This window comes from Watersipora subatra, chromosome 6, assembly GCF_963576615.1.
Source record: "Watersipora subatra chromosome 6, tzWatSuba1.1, whole genome shotgun sequence".
Classification (NCBI taxonomy): Eukaryota; Metazoa; Bryozoa; class Gymnolaemata; order Cheilostomatida; family Watersiporidae; genus Watersipora; species Watersipora subatra.
The window spans coordinates 1,667,018-1,690,787 of NC_088713.1; the positions used below are offsets into that span (position 1 = coordinate 1,667,018).

At 36.0% G+C, this 23,770-nt stretch overlaps 1 protein-coding gene across 1 annotated transcript in view; it reads right to left on the bottom strand.

Annotated features, from left to right (window-relative positions):
* Nucleotides 1–1,372: 1,372 nt before the first annotated feature.
* The window catches only part of LOC137397919 (nose resistant to fluoxetine protein 6-like), a 35,722-nt gene continuing 13,324 nt past the window's right edge, over nt 1,373–23,770 (bottom strand). The window contains exons 5-14 of the mRNA XM_068083993.1: nt 19,164–19,355; nt 15,983–16,184; nt 15,555–15,720; nt 13,714–13,793; nt 12,305–12,424; nt 11,996–12,131; nt 9,818–10,007; nt 7,908–8,050; nt 3,265–3,412; nt 1,373–1,995 (exon numbers count right to left, since the gene is read on the bottom strand). Of these exons, the coding sequence (XP_067940094.1) occupies nt 3,275–3,412; nt 7,908–8,050; nt 9,818–10,007; nt 11,996–12,131; nt 12,305–12,424; nt 13,714–13,793; nt 15,555–15,720; nt 15,983–16,184; nt 19,164–19,355 (1,367 nt within the window). The 3' untranslated portion in view covers nt 1,373–1,995; nt 3,265–3,274. The remainder of the gene's footprint in view (nt 1,996–3,264; nt 3,413–7,907; nt 8,051–9,817; nt 10,008–11,995; nt 12,132–12,304; nt 12,425–13,713; nt 13,794–15,554; nt 15,721–15,982; nt 16,185–19,163; nt 19,356–23,770) is intronic.

A 23,770-nucleotide genomic window follows, 5' to 3' on the forward strand; every position in this document is an offset into this window, starting at 1 on the left:
TAAAAAGTATCGCCCATACATAGAAATTTATTCACGACAATCCCACAGAGCATTGAGTAATCTTTATTGCAATAAGTACAGTGACCTTCTCGCATGTTACTGAATCCAAAGGCGCAGTTGGAGGTTGGAAAAAAGAGTGCATGATACAGGATTCGAACTCATGACATTCAGCTTGGCAGGCCGACACTCTTACATTGTAGCTAATTGTCTTCCTTTTAGGATATCAAAATAGTTCTTCGCATTCTTACTCTCTGTACTGTATCGACACACCTGACGATCATTTTTGGTACTCGAGACTGCCAGGATACTAGTGTATAGACGATAATGCAACCACGATAACTTAAGAAACAACATGACTATGGGCTTCTACATCACAAAGAAAAGCTTTGAAATTCTGCCACAGGTACATGCTTATATAACACCAAAAAACTTACTTGGAATAGAGAGGTATAGATTGAGCCAACTTGTTAAAGATTAGCAGGGTTTCTTATTTAATGCGTTAACTAAACTTTGAATATAACTAGTCAGCACCCGCACAAGAACTTTTTCTGTCAGTTGCTGAATTTTACTGGGCACAAATATGAACATTTTTATAAATTTGGGTGTGTTATTAATTATCGGCATTTATTAATTAGGCAATCTATTATAATATATATGATATATAATAAATATATCAAGCCATGTCCGTCCGTCGCCGTACTAAAAATGTTAAAAAAAAGGTCGCACTGCACAGGAATCAAACCCGGATATTTGAAATCAATGAGCGCACTACTAATGCACCACCCACCCATCTTTCTACATCTATGAGAACAAATGTGTGCATTTGTTCTCATCTTCTAGCTATATATAAATCTTAAAGTTTGTGTGTGTGATTCTGTGTGTCCAGCTATAGCTATTAAAATCTTGAAGTAAAGAATCAGCATCGCAGAAGATTTGATTCCAGAACCTTCTGTTTTGGAAGCGATATGCTCCTGCAGGCGATACGCTCTGCAGGCGATGGTTGCATTGGGCAATATGAGTCGATATCTGGGTGAAAATACCATAGTTTGAAAATACCAAGCTTGCTCTCACGGCTCTTATTAGTAAGTTCAGCAATACTAGCTTACCCAAATTAGCCATTGGCAATGTGCCAGGCTAATTGCAAGGGGCAGGCAACTACATTACCTGCCCCTGTTTATAAGCTGTTTTTAACACACGCGTAACACTGGACAATCGGATAATATATATATACTCGTATATATATACATACACATATATCTATATTACATATATATGTGATATATATCTATATATCAATATTATATTACCACGGTACATACTGCAAGTTAAAAACATGCATGTGACCTTCTGGTACTTTCAAGGACAAATGCTCCAGTAAACAGGTCTACCTGTGAACAATGTTTATTTATCAGATATGAATAAAGAAATGTGAATAAAAATCAACCACAGCAGTTATTAGCGAATAAAGTATACAAAGCAACTGGATCGATTGGAGAACTCTTTGCAATAGCCCTAGATACTATATGTAGGCAGTTCAGGGGCGTATCAATTAACCCACCAACCAATGTAGCAAATGACACCTGATGATCATTGTGTAGCTCATGCGAACAATAAATCTTATTTTACAGAAAAGCTTATGGCACTTTTTAAAACTGACACTTTGGCAAAGAAACCAAACAGCATCCGTTACAAAATATTATTTTACAACCAAACTGAATGTATAAAATAAATTATTTTTTGGAATTCAAAATATAAACTAGTTAATCACAACACTTTTTGTTAAGAATCAGTAAACCAACCATGACATAGCCTCAGCTCTACCGCAGTCTAGCTATCAGCCTCAGCAAAAACTCAGCCTGCAGTAATTAGACATGTGTATCCATAATAGCAGCGTAAAGAGTGAAAAAATGTGATAAATTTTAAGTAGTGTAAAATGGAATAGCTAAAGTTGTTGTGTGCCTCAGATCTGATAGGACGACTCCAAATCATCAGTCAGCTACAAAAACAAAAATGTGCGTATGAGTAAATCCATTAATAAAAAAAACTGGAGCGAGGAAAGCTATGGCCAGACAGGAAACATACAATTATCCACATAATGGTGCAGCTCAACGACGCATAGGAATGACCAATAAGAAGTGAGCAGAGAGGCCTAATAGCCACGACATCAATGAATGGTGTCGCTAAAAATATGCCTAGTAACTAAATCTTTTAACAGGTAGGTCGAAAGGTTTTATTATTAAGTACTTTTCATTTTGTAAATTGCAAAGTAATTTATTAAATTTTGTATTTATTGTCCTCTAGATGTCGCTGTCCGTGGTCAACGGTGTAATTAATCTGTCACTTTCAAAGATCTTCAAACGAATACCATAAAGGATTTTAGCCTATACCGAATGCGGTACCAGGAAAACTATCACCAATAAAATTACCCCCTTCTTAAACAACAAATTTATTTTTTATGTTAATAGCGCAATAAAAAGTTGTAATAAAAAGAGAAAACATAAGGCCTCTGTTTGCCAATCTATATATATATAAAGCTTATGGTTTGTCTTTTTGTTAAACCTTGTGACCTTATGACCTTATGACCTTGTGTCCAGTTATAGCAATTAAAGAATAGCAATGAAAAATCTGTTCTTCTTTTGGATCTAATAGGGATTCTTTTGGATCTTTGGGATCTCAAGATCTAGAGGCGGCAAATTTAGCTATTCACCTACACGGAATACAATGAATACGTCGGGCAAATAGTCATTACATTGGTTAAGAAACTCAAGCTTAAAGCGCTTACTTGTGGTTAGTAACTAGCACTGTTGACCATTACGCGTAAGCATTGTTAAGCTGGCCCAAAACACAGGTATTGTTAATATTGTTGGTATTTTTAATAAAAATTGTGAAACAACTGGAAATGGCTCCTACACCTCTAGTACATTATAAAAATTTGGCGATCAAATGTCCGGGGGCAAATTTTAGCAGGGGCGATTGTCTTAGACCCACAAAATGTGCTGGCTGTCAGATAAGTGCTTGGTTGTTGGCACCTACATACATTAGAATATTTAGAAAGATCTCAGGCTACAGATTTGCCGATGCATTACCATGCATGCCTTCCTCTATTGTCAATAGACTCAGTTTTTGCAATATTCCAATCAATTACAACAACCACAACAATTTCTCTTCAAGTTGTGAGGTGAACATGATTAGCATTCGACTGCCAGACAAATGAGAAACAAAATAACAATCACTTGGGCCAATAAAAGTTGAGGTAAGACTTACGGGCGCTAGGTTAGACATCTTTCTTTTTAGCCTTGACAGCACCAGTTATCAAATGTTTGTCGATGTTGAGGAATGGAGCTTCGAAAAGCAGAGAGAAGACGAATGCCACACCAAATGAGAAACAGACATGAGCTACGAAGGTCTGTGCCTACAAGAGAGCCCCAACATAGTATTCAGTGTGCATGAGCAGACAACTAACAAGAGTGCCAAAACATGCAGTATCTAATCTCAATGAGCAGATAACTCACAAGAGTGCCACAACATACTGGTTTCAGTGTCTATAAGCAGACAACCGACACAAGTGCCACAACATACAGTATTCAGCGTCCATGAGCAGTCAACTAACAAGAACGTTGCTGCATACAGTGAAGTACTCTCTCCTACTTTGGCTTCAACTATCTTGATTTTGCTGCGTCACAGGTTTTGCAGCCACTAGTTTCTTCAGTTTTATTTGATTAATAACGACAACTTATATTATTTACAATGTGCTTTCATGTTTTAAAATGAATGCATTAACCCTTTCACTGCCATCCATGTACAAATTTAGCTATCGGCCTAGGGCCAGCCATTTACCAAAAATTGCCGATATTGCTTCATAATATGTATACAAAGTTTTTTTCAATTCAAAACTCTATCTAGATCATTTTTTGTAACATATTTCATTTTGCCAACATTTTAACCAACAATGCTATGCAAAAAATTCAATGTATCTATACTTTGTGCGATGATGAAGCTATGTGAAGCGATCGCTACGAAGCTAAGACGATCCTTCAACAATGTTCCTTACTCTTAAAAAACTATTACTTTCACCCCTATCAGAGCCACTGCTGATACTTTAATTATCTGTATAATCACGGAAACATAAATCTAAATTGGTTATAACATCATGAACATAAGTAATTACCTGTTTTCTGACTCGCGCGCAGTACTTAGTGAACTCACACAAAAATTGTTCGTTTTTAAATTAGTAGTTCTCAAACAAGTTTAAAATTGCTTCGTTATTTTAGGCTAATTTTATAGAGATATCTTCGGACAACATAGTCAATACAATGAAAGTCCTAAAGACCGGAGCTATGTTGTCAACGAATAATAAAATGAAGTTACTACGCAATTGCTGGGAAAGTCGCAATTATGCGTCTACGGCACTTGACCATAGAAAACGCATTTATGCGTTTATGGCAATGATAGGGTTAAAGAGTCTGTACAGTGTACAACTACACAGTATACTTTTACACTATGTGACTCTGGCAGTTTCTCCGCTGGCAGTGGCCTAATTTTTTTAAATATTTATAGATATACGCTATCAGTGTCACTAAAGCATGAATGTGGAGCTCAGTCTGTTGATATGACCCTTAGCCATCCTAGCCCTAGGCCTCTAGCCATCCTAGCCCTAGGCCCCCTAGCCATCCTAGCCCCCCTTAGCCATCCTAGCCCCCTTAACCATCCTAGCCCCCCCTTAGCCATCCTAGCCCTAGGCCCCCTAGCCATCCTAGCCACAAGCTGATTTATGGCAGCGATAAAAATATAATCTCTACCAGTTTTTAGCTATTGAATAAAGTTTGACCATCCCTCCATCATCTACAGAGAATCGCAAGTAAGCACTTTCCATCTTATTTGCTGTCTTCACTCTGATTGGCACAGTAATAATTAGCATTGACATTACCTATCAAATACTCGTTTCAGTCATACCTCTGAGTTCCGTTCTCATTGATCTCCTATTGATTTCAGTATTGTATATACAATGTAGTATACCAGTAGGTAGCATGTACAGGGACCTGTACATGTATAGTAATTGTGAAAGCTTAAAAAACAGTTCAACTCTTCTGAACAGCTAAAATGATGGAAGACGACTCTCAAAAGATCTAGTGTGTTTCTAGTGTCACTCTCTATAAACATACTTATCTAGTGTAAGTATATAGAGCGTGACCTATATACTATACTTACTCAAATCGATGATTCCAAAGAAATACAAACTATTGTTAATGACGCAAATAATTAACTACTCAACAAGCATGTTATAAAATGTAGACAATACATAGTATAATATGTTTTATTATAATATATATAGCCCATTCATAGATCTGATGTTCCATAGAACTAGTAAACTAGATATGCAATGAAATGTAGACATATTAAATAGTATAACTTCTCATAACCTTCACTACTCCATAGAACTACCCATTCATAGATTTGCTAATCCATAGAACTAACATGTTGATATGAAAATATAGGCATATTGAATAATACACCGAGTAGGCAAATTTCTATATACAGTTTCTCAACACATCCCGCGATAGGAGAGAATAAACATATATGACTCCACACTAACATGACGTACAAAGTGTCTTGAAGCATATCAGCGTCATATGTGAGAGTAATAAGAATGAAGGCTGGAATTAATAGGAAAATGTAGAAACAGTAAATCAATATCTAAGGTAAATTAGCTCACACATGGTTTAATGTACCGTACTTTTCAGACTACTAGCCGCTACTTTTTTCTGATGTTTTGAGCCATGCGGCTTATATATGGGTGCGGCTATTCTGTGGTTTTTCTTTCACCGCTAGGGCGCATCAACCAAAATTTCACGCTAGTTAAAACGGAACAGGTCCTAACGGCACTGTTCCGTTTTAACTAGCAAAGTTGCAGTGGTGTTAAAAATCACCGTCCTGAGTTCTGCGGCCTTTACAAAGGTGCGGCTTATGTATTGTTTTATTAACATTCTTTTGAAAAAAAAGCAGATGCAGCTTATACAAGGGTGCGGTTAATAGTCTGAAAAGTATGGTAAATTATAGTAAGTTATGTGTACAACTACCATTCACTATTCCACCTCAAAGGTTTACTTGCAACAAAATTCACATAACAGTTATTTGGTATCAAAATATTCACCATGTCTTACTCTGCTGTGTTGTAGGCGCAAAATATGTGGGAATGTGATTACAAGCTCTAAAAGCTAAAAAATGAACAGTTAATCGCAGCCATCACAAAAACGCCGTAGTTTGGAATCCCTTTATTTCCACGACGTAATCAACTCCGCCTGATTATTTTTGTGACACGTGATGTTATCACGTGAAATGAAAGACCAATCAAAGGCTCAATATAAAATGTCTCGTAGCGCTAGTTTATGACAAACACTTCTGGTTTTACCAGAAAGCCCTTATCAAATACAGATGCTCGCTACTTCAGTTTCTCTTCACTTTGGTCTAATCATCTAGTCGTAATCTGATCATGTGACCAATACTTCCTACCAAATAGCGCGAACAAATTCTGCAGCATTTTTCGACTATCACAGGTGATCAATAGGCTCTTCATGTTTATCAGAGGATGATATGCATTCCTTCAAGCTAAAGTTGAAAAATTAAACGAATTTCTAGGTAGGTTTTGAGATATCAGTGCTTAAAGTGACAGCATTACAATGATGATGAGACAGACGCGTAAGGACAATAGACATGGTTTTATTGAATGCGTGAAGTATATTTGTGAAAATATTTCGACGAATGAGGTTGCATGAAAGTGTAAACTGAAGCCATCGTGTTCAGCTATGTCCCATTTGAGCCGTTTTGCAAAGAGATTCCAATCTACAGCGTTTTTGTGATGGCGGCGATTAACTGTTCGTTTTTGAGTTTTTAAGAGCTTGTAATCACATTTCCACATATTTGGCTCTTACAACACAGTAGAGTAAAACATGGTGAATCTTTTGATACCAAATAACTGTAATGTGAATTTTGTTGCAAGTCAACCTTTAAGGTTCACCTAACTTACACACGGGCAACCTTACATTTCCATAGAGGTAGCAATAAAACCTATTTAGACTTTTATTATCACTTCTACATGTGTTTATTAACATGTCTCCAAACCAGAATATACCATAGCTTTGTTTTATTGCTGCATATAGAGTAGCTATCAGCAACATTTATGTGGTTGTTGAGGCAAGTTTGTAGGCTGTGCAACGGATTAAACGAGTCACAGTGTATTCTTATGGGAATATTTGACTGAACATTCCAACATTCGATGGTTTCTACATATCAATCTTGTTCATGAAATAAATTTATATGTAGACATCTGACTGTATTCAAATACCTAACACTCTATAGATTCACCTAACCATATCCCGGTATCTCATTCCACAATTGATTCCAGTTGATTCCACAATATTTCGGTGATTGTCAAGAACGATGTTCACACCACCACGAATCCATCCGTGTTCGCATCAGTGACGTAGTGTTCTCTTAATTTCTTTTAAATTTTCGCGCAGAAATCTCTTTGTTTTCGCATGACTGAAATTGCTAGTCTCGCAGCAATGGTCATAAACGGAAATCAATAAATCACGTTATCGGCGATCGTGAATTACCATCGCCGAAATGGTTCACATTTGAAAGCTGCAAACTTTTCCGGCGTGTCCGCATTGCTTCGTCGATGCTATCAGTTTACGGTTCACATAATCGACGATGGACGCCAAAATGAAAACGCGGACCTACTTTGATATAGTGTGAACCAGGCTTTAACATATCAAGTCATATTGGGAGACCAAACAAGTTGTCTTATCAAATCGGAGCCACCAAACAAAACTACTAAATTCGTAGACACAGGAAGCCATAGACATACATGGCTACACGCAAGCAGAGGTACGTCTTTGTAAACTTACATAGAAGAGCTTTGTGTATCTGACCGTACTCTGCATCGAGTAGGAAAGGTAAGTCATGACGACTGGATGCACAAGGTAGGCACAGTATGTCATCCTGCTAAGGGGGACAAATCCTCTCCACGCGAGGAGGTCATTCACCCAACCTACAGACCAGAGCCAGTAGCACTTGATAGTCCTTGACAGCAAAGGCAGGTGGGTTCAAGGATTTGACAGTATAACCAGGTGGGTTGAAGGGTCTGCCCGTATTTGACAGAACAGGCAGGTTGAGTTAAGGGCTTGCTAATAGTTGACAATTCAAGCAGGAAGATTCAAAAATTCCCCAGAACTTGATGATACAGGCATAGAATCCACAAGTAGGTACACAGGCAAACTGATCATATATGATAGCTAATAGCTTACCTTTACTCACCCATAGCCTGTTTTCATGAAAAACTATATTCAGCTTATCAGTGAAGAGATTGAAAAGATACCCTAATATATTAGGCTAATAAAAGTGAAACTTACAATTGTACTTTTAACAAGCAACTGTTTGTCTCCTCTCAATCAACTGAGAACAAATGTCCATATAAAATAATTTTGCGAATACAAAAAAAAGTCGAGTTTACCAAGAAGGAAACACAAGCTATTGTTTCTCAAACAAATGTATTAAGAGTACCATGAAAAAAACCCCACAAATTTGGCACTTACTTTTAATTTTAATGATACAAATTATATGCAATGTTTGTGGTAAATGCGAATTAATTTAGCAGAAGATGCAGTTTGTTGAGTCTATAAGGGTCCCTATGCATTTCTGTGTTTAATCAAAATGACTGTCTGTTTACGAAAAGTATAAAATAAGAAGATCTCACTGATGACTACTAAAAGTGCAGTCAGTGAGTCACAAGTGAACTAGATTGGCTGGTTTGGTAAACAATCCTTCGCAGTCACAATTAAAACATTTGTTGCATGGTGTATAGCAAGTTATGTAATTAGCAAGTTATGTAAATAGCAAGTTATGTAAATAGCAAGTTATGTAAATAGCAAGTCATGTAGCGCAAGTCGTGTAGCGCAAGTCATGTAGCGCAAGTCATGTATAGCAAGTCATGTATAGCAAGGTATGCATAGCAAGTCATGTATAGAAAATCATGTATAGCAAGTCACCTATAGCAAGGTATGTATAGCAAGGTATGTATAGCAAGTCATGTATAGCAAGTCATGTATAGCAAGTCATGTATAGCAAGTCATGTATAGCAAGTCATGTATAGCAAGTCATGTATAGCAAGTCATGTATAGCAAGTCATGTATAGCAAGTCATGTATAGCAAGTCATGTATAGCAAGTCATGTATAGCAAATCATGTATAGCAAGTCATGTATAGCAAGTCATGTATAGCAAGTCATGTATAGCAAGTCATGTATAACAAGGTATGTATAACAAGGTATGTATAACAAGGTATGTATAACAAGGTATGTAAAACAAGGTATGTATAACAAGGTATGTATACAAGGTATGTATAACAAGGTATGTATAACAAGGTATGTATAACAAGGTATGTATAACAAGGTATGTATAACAAGGTATGTATAACAAGGCATGTATAACAAGGTATGTAAAACAAGGTATGTATAACAAGGTATGTATAACAAGGTATGTATAACAAGGCATGTATAACAAGGTATGTATAACAAGGTATGTATAACAAGGTATGTAAAACAAGGTATGTATAACAAGGTATGTATAACAAGGTATGTATAACAAGGTATGTATAACAAGGTATGTATAACAAGGTATGTACAGCAAAGTATATATAAGAGAGTAAACCCACATCCTTATGAACAAACAGTATAATAGAATCCGACCATTCAACATAGTACAACATCGTAAAAGTTATTCTAGAATGTTCCTCTGACAGGAGAAACAACATCCGCTCACCTCCCCGGCCACAGTGACAAGCGAGGATGACATAGGCAACACCGATACTCCAGGATGTACGAGCAAAGGCATTGTAAAGTGCAGACTCAGCAGTGGAGAACGTGTAGGTAGAGTTGTCTCCCTTGTAGAGGCCATAAAGCGAGAGGATGCATAAGGCAGCGCTGATTAGCCAAAGTAGCAAGTTGAAAACCTGAGATAACGAAATGAAAATGCTAGTAGAAACTGTAAAACTCAGTCTAAGTATGCATAACACTCGCAGCTTCGCGATACCACAGTGTTTGATTTAGCCTTAGAACTCATGGCTAAGGCTCCGTAAAGACTGGTCAAACTCCAGCCAAACTGATACTTTGGAACAAAAATGCCTTAGTATGGGAAGCAACTGGAGTGAAACCTGGATACTTGCAACCAGATGATCACGTATTTAATTTGGTTCAACTAGGCATATGAGAGCTCAAGTTTGGTTGGATAACTAATATTAGTGAATCCAATTTTAGCTTTATTTTTTCATTAGTAAATGATTCAACCATGATTTAGGGAGCTGCAATACGGACTCATGAAGCAATATGACAAAATACAACTGGGTCATTTAGTTCGGACCCATGTGACACACTTTGGCTGAAAGATGAACACTCTGATAGTTCATTTTTAAAATCATTGAAACTTTTAGCAACAGTTTATAGCACTGAACCTAAGGAAACAAATCTAAATTTCTATAGAGTCAGCGAAACAGTCATATTAACCCGTAAATGGAAAAACTCAGGAAATATCTGCATATACTCAAATTATCTATGCTCGATGCTATGTAAGCCAATAGAAATGTACCATCGCATAAATGCCCAATATTTTGGTAATAAATTGACCATTGGTGATCTGACTTATTTGGTAACGAGGGTGATGAAACTCAACCCATATGAATACCAAGCCCACAATCTCTACTATGGCAAGAAATGTGTCTGCCCGTTTGTCATTGTTAGAAGTTGGAAACTAATTTGCAATCAACGGGATTCAAAATCTCAGCATTAAGGTTGGTAGACAAGACTGCAACAACTGTGCCAATTGACCCCTTTTCAATACCTAGTAATAATTGTGCAAATACATACAGTGGGGCCTCCGTTCTCTAACGCTTCGGTTCTCGACCAAAGAATTTGAGATTTGTTCGTCTCGGATCTCGAACATAAATTCAGTTCTCGACCAAACCGGAGCATGCGCATTAGAATTAAACATCCGGAACAGCTCCGGAAACATTCGTTAACAAGGAGAGAAGCAAGTTAAGCTTCTTAAATTCTTTACAAAAATGAAGGAACCTTCTGGGACGACGACCCTCTACCAAAGAAATTTGCTATAGAGACAACTCCTCCAGTCGAGTCACCCTAAATCGTTTTGGAGGAAGATTCTCCTTCAAATGTGTGGAGTAAACGCACCATTGCTGTTTATATTTTCTTTTTCCAACGATTTTTGATGTAACTGATCTGTTGCATTTTTTGCTGTTTCATTATCAATTTCTGCAATTTTTGGTATTGTATCTTAACCTAGAATGTTTTCGATGTTTTAAGAGCAAAACATACGAAATGTTAACTTTCTGTTTTCTTATTTCATCATCATAGATGAAAATAAAATCTTTTATTAAAATATCTTTTTAAAATTGTTTATTAAAATTAAACACGATCTATATCTACCGGTTGTTATTTATAGTATGTAGTGTACAGTTTAGGGTGTAAAATGTTTAAAAAATACTTTACCGAAGTTATTTTCTCGCCTTGAAACGGATTAAAATTTACATACATTTATTCTAATGGGAATAATTGTTTCGGATCTTGGACAACTCGGTTTTCGAACAACCTTCTGGAACGGATTATGTTCGAAAACCAAGGTTTCACTGTAGTTGCTTTGCGCTTTATCGATGCAACTGATGATCTCTTAAGTCACACTAGACCGTAAGGGTGCATATAGAAGTCAGAATACGAATGCCTAAAAATACTTAGCAAGTGGGAACAAAGGTGGAAACCCGTTTCATCCCATGGCAACTGTTTCAAGAAAGAATCTTTGTTCACACTAATGGGATGAGATGAAGACTTGGGACCAAAGAGACGCCATCATATAAAGGCTAGCCTGTTAGGTGGTCTACCAACTTTGGGTCAAAAGCTATTGAGAAACAACAAATGAAAATAGTGGACTCACCCAGTGAATACTGAGCTTGCCTTTCGTCTTCCAAATGATGTACCCGAAAAGGACCCCAACTCCGTACGCCTGGTACCTTGTCCATGGTGTCACATAGTAGTAAATGAACCATGTGCTAGAAAGCATTGCCTGTGGTCTGTAGAGGTCAACAAGAGGTCGGCATATTATCATTGAAAGTTGTTATATATCTCATAATTTATAATTCATAGTTATGTTTATATGTCACTAACGTTACAGAAGATATGACCCACGTTGGGAGAAATAATACCACAATGATCTGAAGGATGAGTTGGAAGTAAAATAACTTACGATTGCTCAGCAGCTCCTACAAGAGAAAGGCCAAGGTCACGCTGAACTGTTACAATCACTGACACAATGCAGCTGAGTAGAATCGTTGCTATGCTGACCAGTACACCAACTGTTTCCTTCCTGTTTAAGGAGACAAAAACACTCATGAGAACCACGTAACACAAGCCTGTTACAACAAGACGGCTAGGAACCAGAGCCGGTAGCAACAAAAATGCGAGGAAAAAACATGTCATAAGAGGCAAAATGTTTAACGTAAAAGGTAACGCAAAGCAAATGATATGCCTAAGGGATAGCATTTCCTGTATGGCAGGTAAGGAAAGAGATGTAAGAGTGGACTGAATAAGGAAGGTGCAATGTACAACATGACTGGTTGAGACTGAAGCTAGTAAGTAGATAATGATAATGAGAGAGAAGGAGGGAGTAGGAGCTGTACGAGAGACAGATTTAGGGTCGAAAAGGTGTGTATGTACCCAGCACAATTAAGTGAACCTATAACAGATATAGGAACATAAAGAAGGTGTGTATGTACTTAGTATGATCAAATGAACCTATAACAGATATAGAAATATAAAGGTGTGTATGTACCCAGTACAATTAAGTGAACCTATAACAGATATAGGAACAAAAAGCTGTGTATGTACCCAGAACAATTAAGTGAACCTATAACAGATATAGGAACATAAAGAAGGTGTGTATGTACCCAGTACAATTAAGTGAACCTATAACAGATATAGGGTCGAAAAGGTGTGTATGTACCCAGCACAATTAAGTGAACCTATAACAGATATAGGAACATTTAGGTGTGTATGTACCCAGTACAATGAAGTGAACCTATAACAGATATAAGAACATAAAGGTGTGTATGTACTTAGTACGATCAAATGAACCTATAACAAACATAGAAACATAAATATGTGTATGTACCCGGTACAATTAAGTGAACCTATAACAGATATAGAAACAAAAAGGTGTGTATGTACTTAGTACGATCAAATGAACCTATAACAGATATAGAAATATAAAGGTGTGTATGTACCCAGTACAATTAAGTGAACCTATAACATATATAGGAACATAAAGGTGTGTATGTACCCAGCACAATTAAGTGAACCTATAACAGATATAGGAGCATAAAGGTGTGTATGTACCCAGTACAATTCAGTGAACCTATAACAGATACAGGAACATAAAGTTGTGCATGCCCTTAGTACGATTAAGTGAACCTTAATAATTTAGCATGCGATTTAGGAACCCAAATTTGGGCTTCACAAACAAATGCATAGAACTAATTGTACGTGTTGTCAAATGATAAATAAACAACTAGCACACATGGCATTGTTTCCAAGCTCTAGAGATAATAGAAATATATGACTCACCAATAAAATTAGAAAGGTAAAAAGGTGACTCACCAGTAAATAAGTCCAACAATAAATGGGCAGACAAGGAAGAACTGGAAGTCATTAGCAAGATACCAACTCCAAGCAGCACACTATAACCATAAACCACCATAGACAATATCCATAGATGCATGGCCATAGACATTTAATCATAAATGCATGACCATCAAAATGTAACCATTGATGAATGACCATGAAAATGTAACCATAGATCAGGGGTAGGGAACCTATGACTTTCAAGCCATATGTGGCTCGTTTGATGATTACATCTGGCTCTTTGATAAATCATTAGAAAAACATCATCCATAGTTTTGCAGGTAATTTAATTAGCATAATACAGTAGACGCTCCTATAATGTATACCTTCCATAACGTAAAAGCACTTATGTGAAGTTTTTGCTTCCCACTACGTAAAAAATTCCATATAACGTGAAGCGTCAAGTCGGGCAAATTCTCCATTTTGATTTATTTCGCCACACTTTTGAAAATATCTTTATATATTGTTATATCTATTAAACATACAACTTTCATGACATTTAGTTCGTCGTGATAGATCGCCAGATGTGTCGACAAAACAGAGAATAGGTAGCTGCGCAATTGTTAATCAATACTTCAAGGCGATCGATTGGTGAAGTTGTTACAGCATCGGTCAACCAATCCAAACGTCACGAGTTGGGAGTATCATCGAAAGTTCTGTTCGACGAACAGGTAGTACCGCCTTTTTGCAAAATATTTTGTTGTTTTGTTTTCTTGTAGATGTATAAAAATTTGCTAATAGTATTACTTTGCAGAGTAGATTTTGCTGTTTAGAAAAAATAAGCAAACCGTTGTAAATAAAACTCAAATTTATTTTGTTCGAATGGTTTGTTAGTTAATACAAAATAAATGAGCAAAATCCATTTTTCTCTTACTCTAAAATTGCTCAAGCTAAATTTGTTGGTCTCCCTTTTCCATTTTATGTTTTCGAGATTTAAAATATACATGTGGCTCTGCTAGAATTAAATTTTGAAACATTTGGGTCTTTGGCTCTCTCAGTCGAAAAGGCTCCTGACTCCTGCTTTAGATGCACGACCATCGATATGTAATCATGGATGCACGACCATCGATATGTAACAATGGATGCACGACCATCGATATGTAACCATGGATGCATGACCATCGATATGTAACCATGGATGCACGACCATCGATATGTAACCATGGATGCGCGACCATCGATATGTAACCATGGATGCATGACCATCAATATGTAACCATGGATGCACGACCATTGATATGTAACCATGGATGCACGACCATCGATATGTAACCAAAAATGCATGACCATCGATATGTAACCAGAGATCTCATCAAATATAATAACCAAATATAATCATATTTAAACCAAATATAATCATAGATGCGTAACAATAGATGCAAATTTATAGATGTATGACCAAACACAGACAAAATATGATACAGCCCCAAACAATTTACCATAACAGGAAGTCATCCAAGTAATTATAACTTGACAACCACAAAAAAGCTTATTCATAGACAAAGACATGGAGCTCATAGACAAAAAGATTTCAAGGTAAATATTTTTTAAGATAATCATGAGCAGAGATATACCATGTTGACAGATGAGACAGTCTCCACAGTGCCAACAGTTCTGAATAATCAACAATTGCTATGCCGTAAAAAAGGTTGCAAGTTTTTATCTAACATATAAAAACTATAGACTATATATTATAGACTATATATTATAAACTGTATATTATAGATTATACAACAGACAGAACATGGCATATAGCACTCTGACTATATATACATGGTTTCACCACTACGGAAACTCTAGCTACCAGGTGCTCCCACCTCACTTCCAGACTGGTAGATGTTGTTGACGTAGAGGAGTGTAGCCCAGGAGTTATTTTTACAGTTGAGATCAACAGCGGGAGTGATAGGCCACAACGGTCCTTCCGACAGGTGCCACAGGCCGTATGTCCAGAAGAGTATCATGAATGCTAATGCTGGAGTAAGCCTACAAAGGAATAGAGAGTTACTTGTGGGTGTTCATAGCAAGTTGCAAGTTTCTCTTTGTTCTAAACTATTATCACATTTTTAATAGAAAAATAAAATATACTTTTACAATTTATCATTTAAGAGAGGGACAGTTGTCTTACTAAGGCAATCGCTGCAGAAATTTTCACCAGGGGCAGCTATCCAAATGCCACTACGGATATAGAAAAAATGACTGAATCTCAGGCTACGAAGATAAAGTCATAAATACAGCGTAACCTTACCTGAGGTATCTATGCAGATAAAGAACGGGAACGGTCTTAAGGAAGTCGAGTCCTCCGATTTGCCTACGATGAAAGTCTTTGAGCATAAGGTAAGCGGTGAGTAAACCACTGATCATGAAGAATGTGTCGACAGAGACGGTAGCATTGGTTATGGCTTGGAAGAGGAACTCAGAGACCCAGTTGATCACCACAAGAGGGGCAGCTACGGACAAAAAAGAATGACATTCTAATATATAAAGAAGATATGTGGTTTGTCAATCTATATAAATATTTCTCAAAGTTTGTGTGTATTCGTCCGTCGTTGTGATTGTCCAGCTATAGCTATTATTTTAGCATTGCGCCCACGCGTAACGACGCCCCTGTTGAAAGTATTTTGGGCCCTATGTATATGCAACACGATGCTTTTTCGTCTTTTTTTGCTAATTTGTTCCGCCCCACGATATTGACAATAATTTATCTCGAACTTGAATTTGGCGATTTGTGTACTGATTATATACGTTATTAAGGGATATACGTTGCTCGCCATGGCGAGTTCAGCGTTATCCGTTATAGTAAAAACCGATAAAATGGATAAATGATACAATTTTGGTCAGACTTTTGAAGTTTATTTAAATACATACTCAAATTTCCTGAATGTATATGTTTAGTAAGCTAAACTCATTCAAGTTAGATTCAGCGTTTATGTTACTCGTCTGTCTCAAAGGTAAGAGCTCTCCACGTAGTACATTGTAATGTTATATTATCTTGCAGATCATAACCACGAAATACACTAAAATCATTGTAGGTACCTATGGTTACTAAGGTTAACATATTGTTTTGTTACTATTTTTAATGATAATGATTTTGATGGTTTTTACCAGGACGTGACTGCATTAAATAATTACTACGGTCTCTATACCACTCTATGTACGTCTATAGCCTACGATATTTTCGCATGCAGTGTTGGCATGCCAATTTTTGCATGCCAACACTGAAACAAACTAAAATCATATAATTGTATACCAAATAATTTTTCAATGTAATCGTAGCAAAACAGACTATATGTAGCCATTACTTGCTAAAGATATAACATTTACATTTAAACACCTTTATATTTTTATTTTTTATCCCAACTGATTTCAACGAAACACTTCTTTCAGGTTATTAAGTTTGAAAGTTACAGTTGTTTGACAAAGTTTGAAAACCTTTACTGTTGTTTTTATTTTCTCTCCCAATTTATGTCCATCACACAAAACACTTTTCTCATGATATGTAGTTTGAGAGTTAGAATGGCAAATTTTGTTGTTTGTTTAACAAAAATCAATTTTATGTCCAATGAATTTTTTATTACCCAGGCAACGCCAGGTAGTACAGCTAGTCTATATATAAATCTCAACTCAAAGTTTGTCTGCGTGTTCATGTGTAGTTCAGTATGTCCAGTTATAGCTATTAAAACATGGGAATGAAAAATCCTTATCACAGAAGATTTGATCTCGGAACCTCCCGTTCACCAGGCAAATGCTTTAGCAATTTAGTTTTTACCGAGATTGACGGATTCATTAGGGGATATATGGCGCGATGTGGGTGAACATACGCTACCGCTCTCCGTTATGGCACAAGGTAATTGCACAAGGTCATTCTACATATTAGTAAGAGCCGGAGATAACTAGCTTACTTAAATTAACCATCGGCATTGTGCCAGAATAATGGCAAGTGACATTGTTCGTTCGCTGAGTTTCTAAGTGTGGCATTGTTATCACTGTTTATAAGCCGATCTTTAATACCCGTGCAATGCGGGGCATTCTGCTAGTCTATATATAAATCTCAATGTTTGTCCATCTGTTTGTCCGCTTTTCCCTAAATAAAGATGATGTTTTAGGAATGACCATCAGCCACCAGTTCTGCAGACAGGCATTTGTCACATGCACTACACTGTCCAACTGGCTATACAATGAAATAAATTGGGTATATACTTATTACAAATGCCAATCTTTTATGGCTTCCCATTTAACACTATAGTTGGCATTATGCGTGAAACCATAACAAACGACAAGTGCATGAAAAGTGCCCATATGGGAAAAAGTGCATAAACATACATGTCAACAAGACTATTGTAATCAGTAAAGATCTGTAGTTGGTGGTGCAGCTGGAACAGTATTAATTACACAGAAATAAACACAGTACACAGAAATAAACACGGTATATATAAATAAACACGGTATAGATAAATAAACACGGTATAGATAAATAAACACGGTATATATAAATAAACATAGTATATATAAATAAACACGGTATAGATAAATAAACACGGTATAGATAAATAAACACGGTATATATAAATAAACATGGTATATATAAATAAACACGGTATAGATAAATAAACACGGTATATATAAATAAACATGGTATATATAAATAAACACGGTACACAGAAATAAACACGGTATATATAAATAAACACGGTATAGATAAATAAACATGGTATATATAAATAAACACGGTATAGATAAATAAACACAGTACACAGAAATAAACCAAACACCTTCATTTAAAACTTTTATTAGGCGTGCAACGCCTAATTTTATTGGATTCTCTTTCCAAAACAGCTCAAATGTGACGTAGTTGTGGGAGATGGTTTCTGTTTACACTTTCATGCAACCTTATTCGTCGAAATATTTTCACAAATATACTTCACGCATTCAATAAAGTGTATTGCGAAGTATTGGGTCACATGATCAGATTACGACTTGCCGACTAGACCAGGCCAAAACTGTGAAGTAGCGAGCATCTATATTTGATACGGGGTCTTCGGTAAAACCTGAAGTGTTTGTCATAAACTAGTGCTACGATAAGTTTTATATTGAGCTTTTTATTGGCCTTTCAATTCACGTGAGAACATCACGTGATAAGACAATAACCAAACTGTAATGACAACGTGAGAGAAATAAACAGATTCCAATTTACAGCGGCTTTTCGTTTTTGAGCTTTTAAGAGCTTGTAATCACATTCCCACATATTTTGCACCTACAACACAGCAGAGTAAGACATGGTGAATCTTTTGATACCAAATAACTGTAATGTGAATTTTGTTGCAAGCCAACCTTTAACTCGGTCGTTCACCTAGTATACGGTCATGCTATCTTAGCCTTAGTTCCACAAAATCAGATAACAAATAGAGAGAATTTAATCAGATGCTTACAGACACTTGGGAGTGAGAAAAGGAGACTGTGGCCCAACATCACCCATGTGATGCTGATGAATCTGACGCCATGAATCGACTCAATAGTACCGGGGGCGTGCTTAGCGACTAGCAGCTTGTACCCGTTTGTATAGCAAGAGAACATAAGAAAGAATCGTTTGACCGCCAGTGTGCCTCGCTCCACCTTGGAATCTGCAAAAAAGGAATGTTATAGAGACAAGAGTACACAAGATATGACACTGGCATGGCGAAAGATTATCTCTAAACGAGAGAATCTAGATTCAATGATTTGCTCTACTGAGCTGTCGGGCTATTGGTGTTGTCACATGGTCTCTAGTTGTTGTAGCATGAAAAGCTCTACCCGTATAATAACTTCAAAAGTACAGAATCATAAGGTGTAAAACTGGTTGCTCTATACTTCGCGATTAGCTAAATACAGGAATGTAAAATCTTACTATTTACGTTTCACTTAAACGTGTTTCGAGAAAAACGCTGTGGTTTTTCGAACAAAAAAAACGAAAAACGAACAAAGTTTTGAGTTTTGCGTTCATATGAAATGTTTACTACCAAACTATTATTAACCCATTCAGGACTAATTAGTTATTGGTTGACTGCTCCCCCAGCCTAATTAATTTTTCACTAGCCTTACAATTAAAATAGAGCTACACAAAATTGAGTATAACTAGAGTTCTTTTCAAAATAATCTTGATTTGTTTTTTGCAGCTTAACAAAGACATTCCAGGCTACAATTTGATATAAATTTTTGTGCATCTTTACAAATTCTACTAACCACAATTTCTAATAATTCTGTGAACTTTTTTTGATCAAAATTGTTTTTTATGTTTCATAGCAGCTCACAAGCAGTTTTTTGGTACTGACATTGTTGGACCTATGTTAGATTGATAGCAAACTTTATCAGCAGCAAATAAAAAAAAATATTTCTCAATTCCAAGCAATAGAACAGGTGTTACTAGCTTCTAACCAACACTACGTCACTGAGAGTTTCATCAATTATATAATCAAACAATTTGTTAATTTATATTGAAATGCATTGCAGAGGTTATTATGAATATATTATGCATAAAAAAGATACTCAAGTTACCAGCTAACAGACAATCAATCACCAGCAAAAAAATAGGTGTAAAAATACAGTAAAATATATTGTAAAAAATACAGTAAAAATGAATATGCATGAAAACGAAACAATATATACATGTATAATATGGGTGTGTTCATAAAAAAATGATGACACAGTGAGAGTTATTTGATGCCAACTACACATGCATATTTGCTCCTATTATAAGTTAGTTGATGCAGTATTCATCAGATATTGGTGTTGAAGCCCTAGGCTCATCATCAACGGCATCATCACTCACAAGCCCTTGACTGTCTTCACCTTCATGTAGCAAATATGATCGGTAGTAAGCAACCTATTTGCTTTCAAACTTCTCGTACAGCCTAGAAAAAAATTGTGCTTTAGTAGCTTTTCAGGGTAAATACCTGATAACAAATTGAAAATAAGTAGTCTACTGCAGCTAACAATTGGTAATACAAATTGCAAATATTTTTTGATACTGTAGATATAAACACAGAAAGTCATGAAGATGATTACTGTGGTAAGTGTCCCCTATCAACCAATATTAGAGCCTAGTGGTTGGGGCTAGTTTATAGTAGATGTTGAGGTTGAGAACTATATGCTTGACTAATTGTGGGTTGAACAATTGGATATAAATGAAATAAGAAATTGTTATTATCTTGTAGTTCTACAAGGAAATCATAAAACTATTATTTATTATGGGGTAATAGAGTGATGAGTTCATGCTGCAAAAAGATCTAAACTTTATTGGATTGAAAATGTTATAATCATGTGTATCATGAAAAAATCCATATCTTACACTGTTAGAATAAAGTTTGTTAGAAATTCACAAGAAAAATTTCGGCTTTTTATCGTTTTTTTTTCGGTAAAATTCTATAAATAGCCACATAAAACTTACCTTCTTCCATCAGAAAATTCTCATTTTCTTCTTGAACATTACTTTTGTTGCTATTTTCTTCCCCTGAGCTGATTACCACATCTAATTCACTTAAAAATTTTGCCATCGTTCGGATAAACCTTTTCCAAAATGGCGATCAACAAATTTTCAAAACAGTTGATATCTATCACATAATTTGTTAGTTAAAGCTTTCTTGTCCAATCACATATTTGGTATCAAAATGATGCTCAGACTCTTAAACTTCGTTTGGTGAATGAATAAAACCGATGCACCTAAACAGCTAAGCAATAGAGCAAATCAAAGTTTAACCCGAAGACTTCGGGAACGGGCCCTGGAGAGCACAACTCTTCCCGAAGTGATCGGGAACAGTCCTGAATGGGTTAATTAATCAGCGATATAATTAACTACTCAAAAAGCATGTTATAAAATGAAGACAATACATATTATAAGTACTATGTTTTATTATAACGTATATCAGCCCATAAAACTACCATTCGTAGATCTGATGATCCATAGAACTATTCAGCGAGACATGCGGTGAAATGTAGACCCATCAAGTAATATAATTTCTCAAAATCTTTACAACTCCATAAAACTACCCATTCATAGATCTGTTAATTCATAAAACTAATGTATGGTTAGTTGACTTATTGAACAGAGCACGACTACAGCAATCCTGTTAAAGAGATTAGATATATATTTTATGTTAGTGATGTTTAGTAACCATAGCAACAGCAGTTTTAACCAAGTTCTAGGAAGAAATAGATATAACTACAATGTTTGACTATTAGAGCGTGCAGTCGAAAGAATTATAAAAAATCATTCTACAAGTGATGACATCTAAATAAAACAGTTGATTACCCCAGAGCCATTCCTTCAATCACCCTTGTGTAAGGACCGAAAGAGTGAACACTTTTGATTTTAGTATTGCAATAGATTTCATGAACAAATACTGTTCACTGAATTACTATTTTCAGGGAACACACTAAAATTAGTAAAGATTTACTAATATTAAAGATATATATTAGTATATCCCATTTTGTCAACATGTATGTCTGTCTGTTAGTCCATGTGAACGCTATCGATTTCTGCGTTTATTTGCCGATTTCATCCAAACTTCACACTTATAGGCTCCGTGACTTTTGCTGAATAGCAAAAAAATATTTGGTTGTAGAACTCTGTCTTAGTTCCTAATCAGCCTCTTATTCGATTCAAAATATACAATAACCTGAGCATCATTGGGTTTACCACCATTTCTATATCGCTGTTTGAAGTGACGTGATTATTAAGGAGTGTATACATTGCTATAGCCATCGTTTTTTTTACGTCATCAAGTCGTTTGTACATGCGCTCGTTCACGAAAAAGCCGCCATATTTGTAGAAAACTATCATTTTTCTTTCATTTAATAGTACTTTTTGGCGTTGTTTGGATACCATAATAAAAAAATTGCAAACAAAAGCATCGTTTTCAACAATTTATTGCAAAAGCTTCGTGTTTTTAACGATAAAATTGTCTATAAAGATGGCCGACATCGAAAAACCGACGTCACGAAAAAAACGAAGGCTTGTCGTGTGATGAAACAGTATGAACAATTAAATAGAGCTAAAAGAAGTTTGCAAATAAAAAAAAAACCTAGTTACTAGGTAGTAGCTCTCAAAGCTGAAGGACACTGGAGGCAAAATATAAGGGAAACTATAGTACTAGCATCAGCCTTGCATTGAGAGCGTAAGACAAATGTATGTTTTGTCCTTGACATCTATAGAAACTAGTTTTCATTACAACGCTTCAAAGAAAAAGTATATATATTTTAATTGTTAGTAATAGTTTTATTTTAACAGCTTTTATGGTATTATGTCATTTTGGATCATTCAAGTTTTAGGTAAAAGTTGAACTTCTTTCTGTTGGTGATATTTTAAAATATTCTTCAAAGGAACAGCTATTCATACGTGACAAATCAACAAACGAAAACTCCAAACTTAAATTTTTCAGCGCAAGACATACAGTAAGCGTCCCCAAATTTGACAATAGATTTTCCCATAGTTGCTTCACTCAAATGCTTCAAGTTTCCCTTCAGGTGAACTCTACACAGTATTAATCAGGCTACAGGTCTCCTCGACTCATGCCAGTACATAATCCGTGTGCACTGTGTTGTTTAACTCAATATTTACGGTGTATAAACCTTTGTTTCTTATCTCCTGCTAAACAAGCTACTGCCCTATGCGACCAGTTCACATACACCACTGTACTAAATCAGCACCCATATACTGACCTACTATAAGAAAAGATAACAAAATGGAAGTGTTTACATACTTGCAATAGCATCAAGTCGAAAGGACCTTAAGTGTAACGGACATGAGATGAGCCCTTGAGATGGGATATACATGTAACTACTGGAGCTTTGGTGCGTGTGCACTAAACACTGACATAGATATGTTGATGCTTGCCCTCATTAATCAGAGCAGAGCCAGTTGTTATTGTTCAGATAAATGATAAAATTGGCACGCAGAAGCGAGTGCTTAAGGACTCGGAGAGAATTGGGCCCATCAATCTTAGCCCTGTCACATTTCTAGTGTGAAGGATTCCTAATTTTTACAATATGGTAGACACTACAT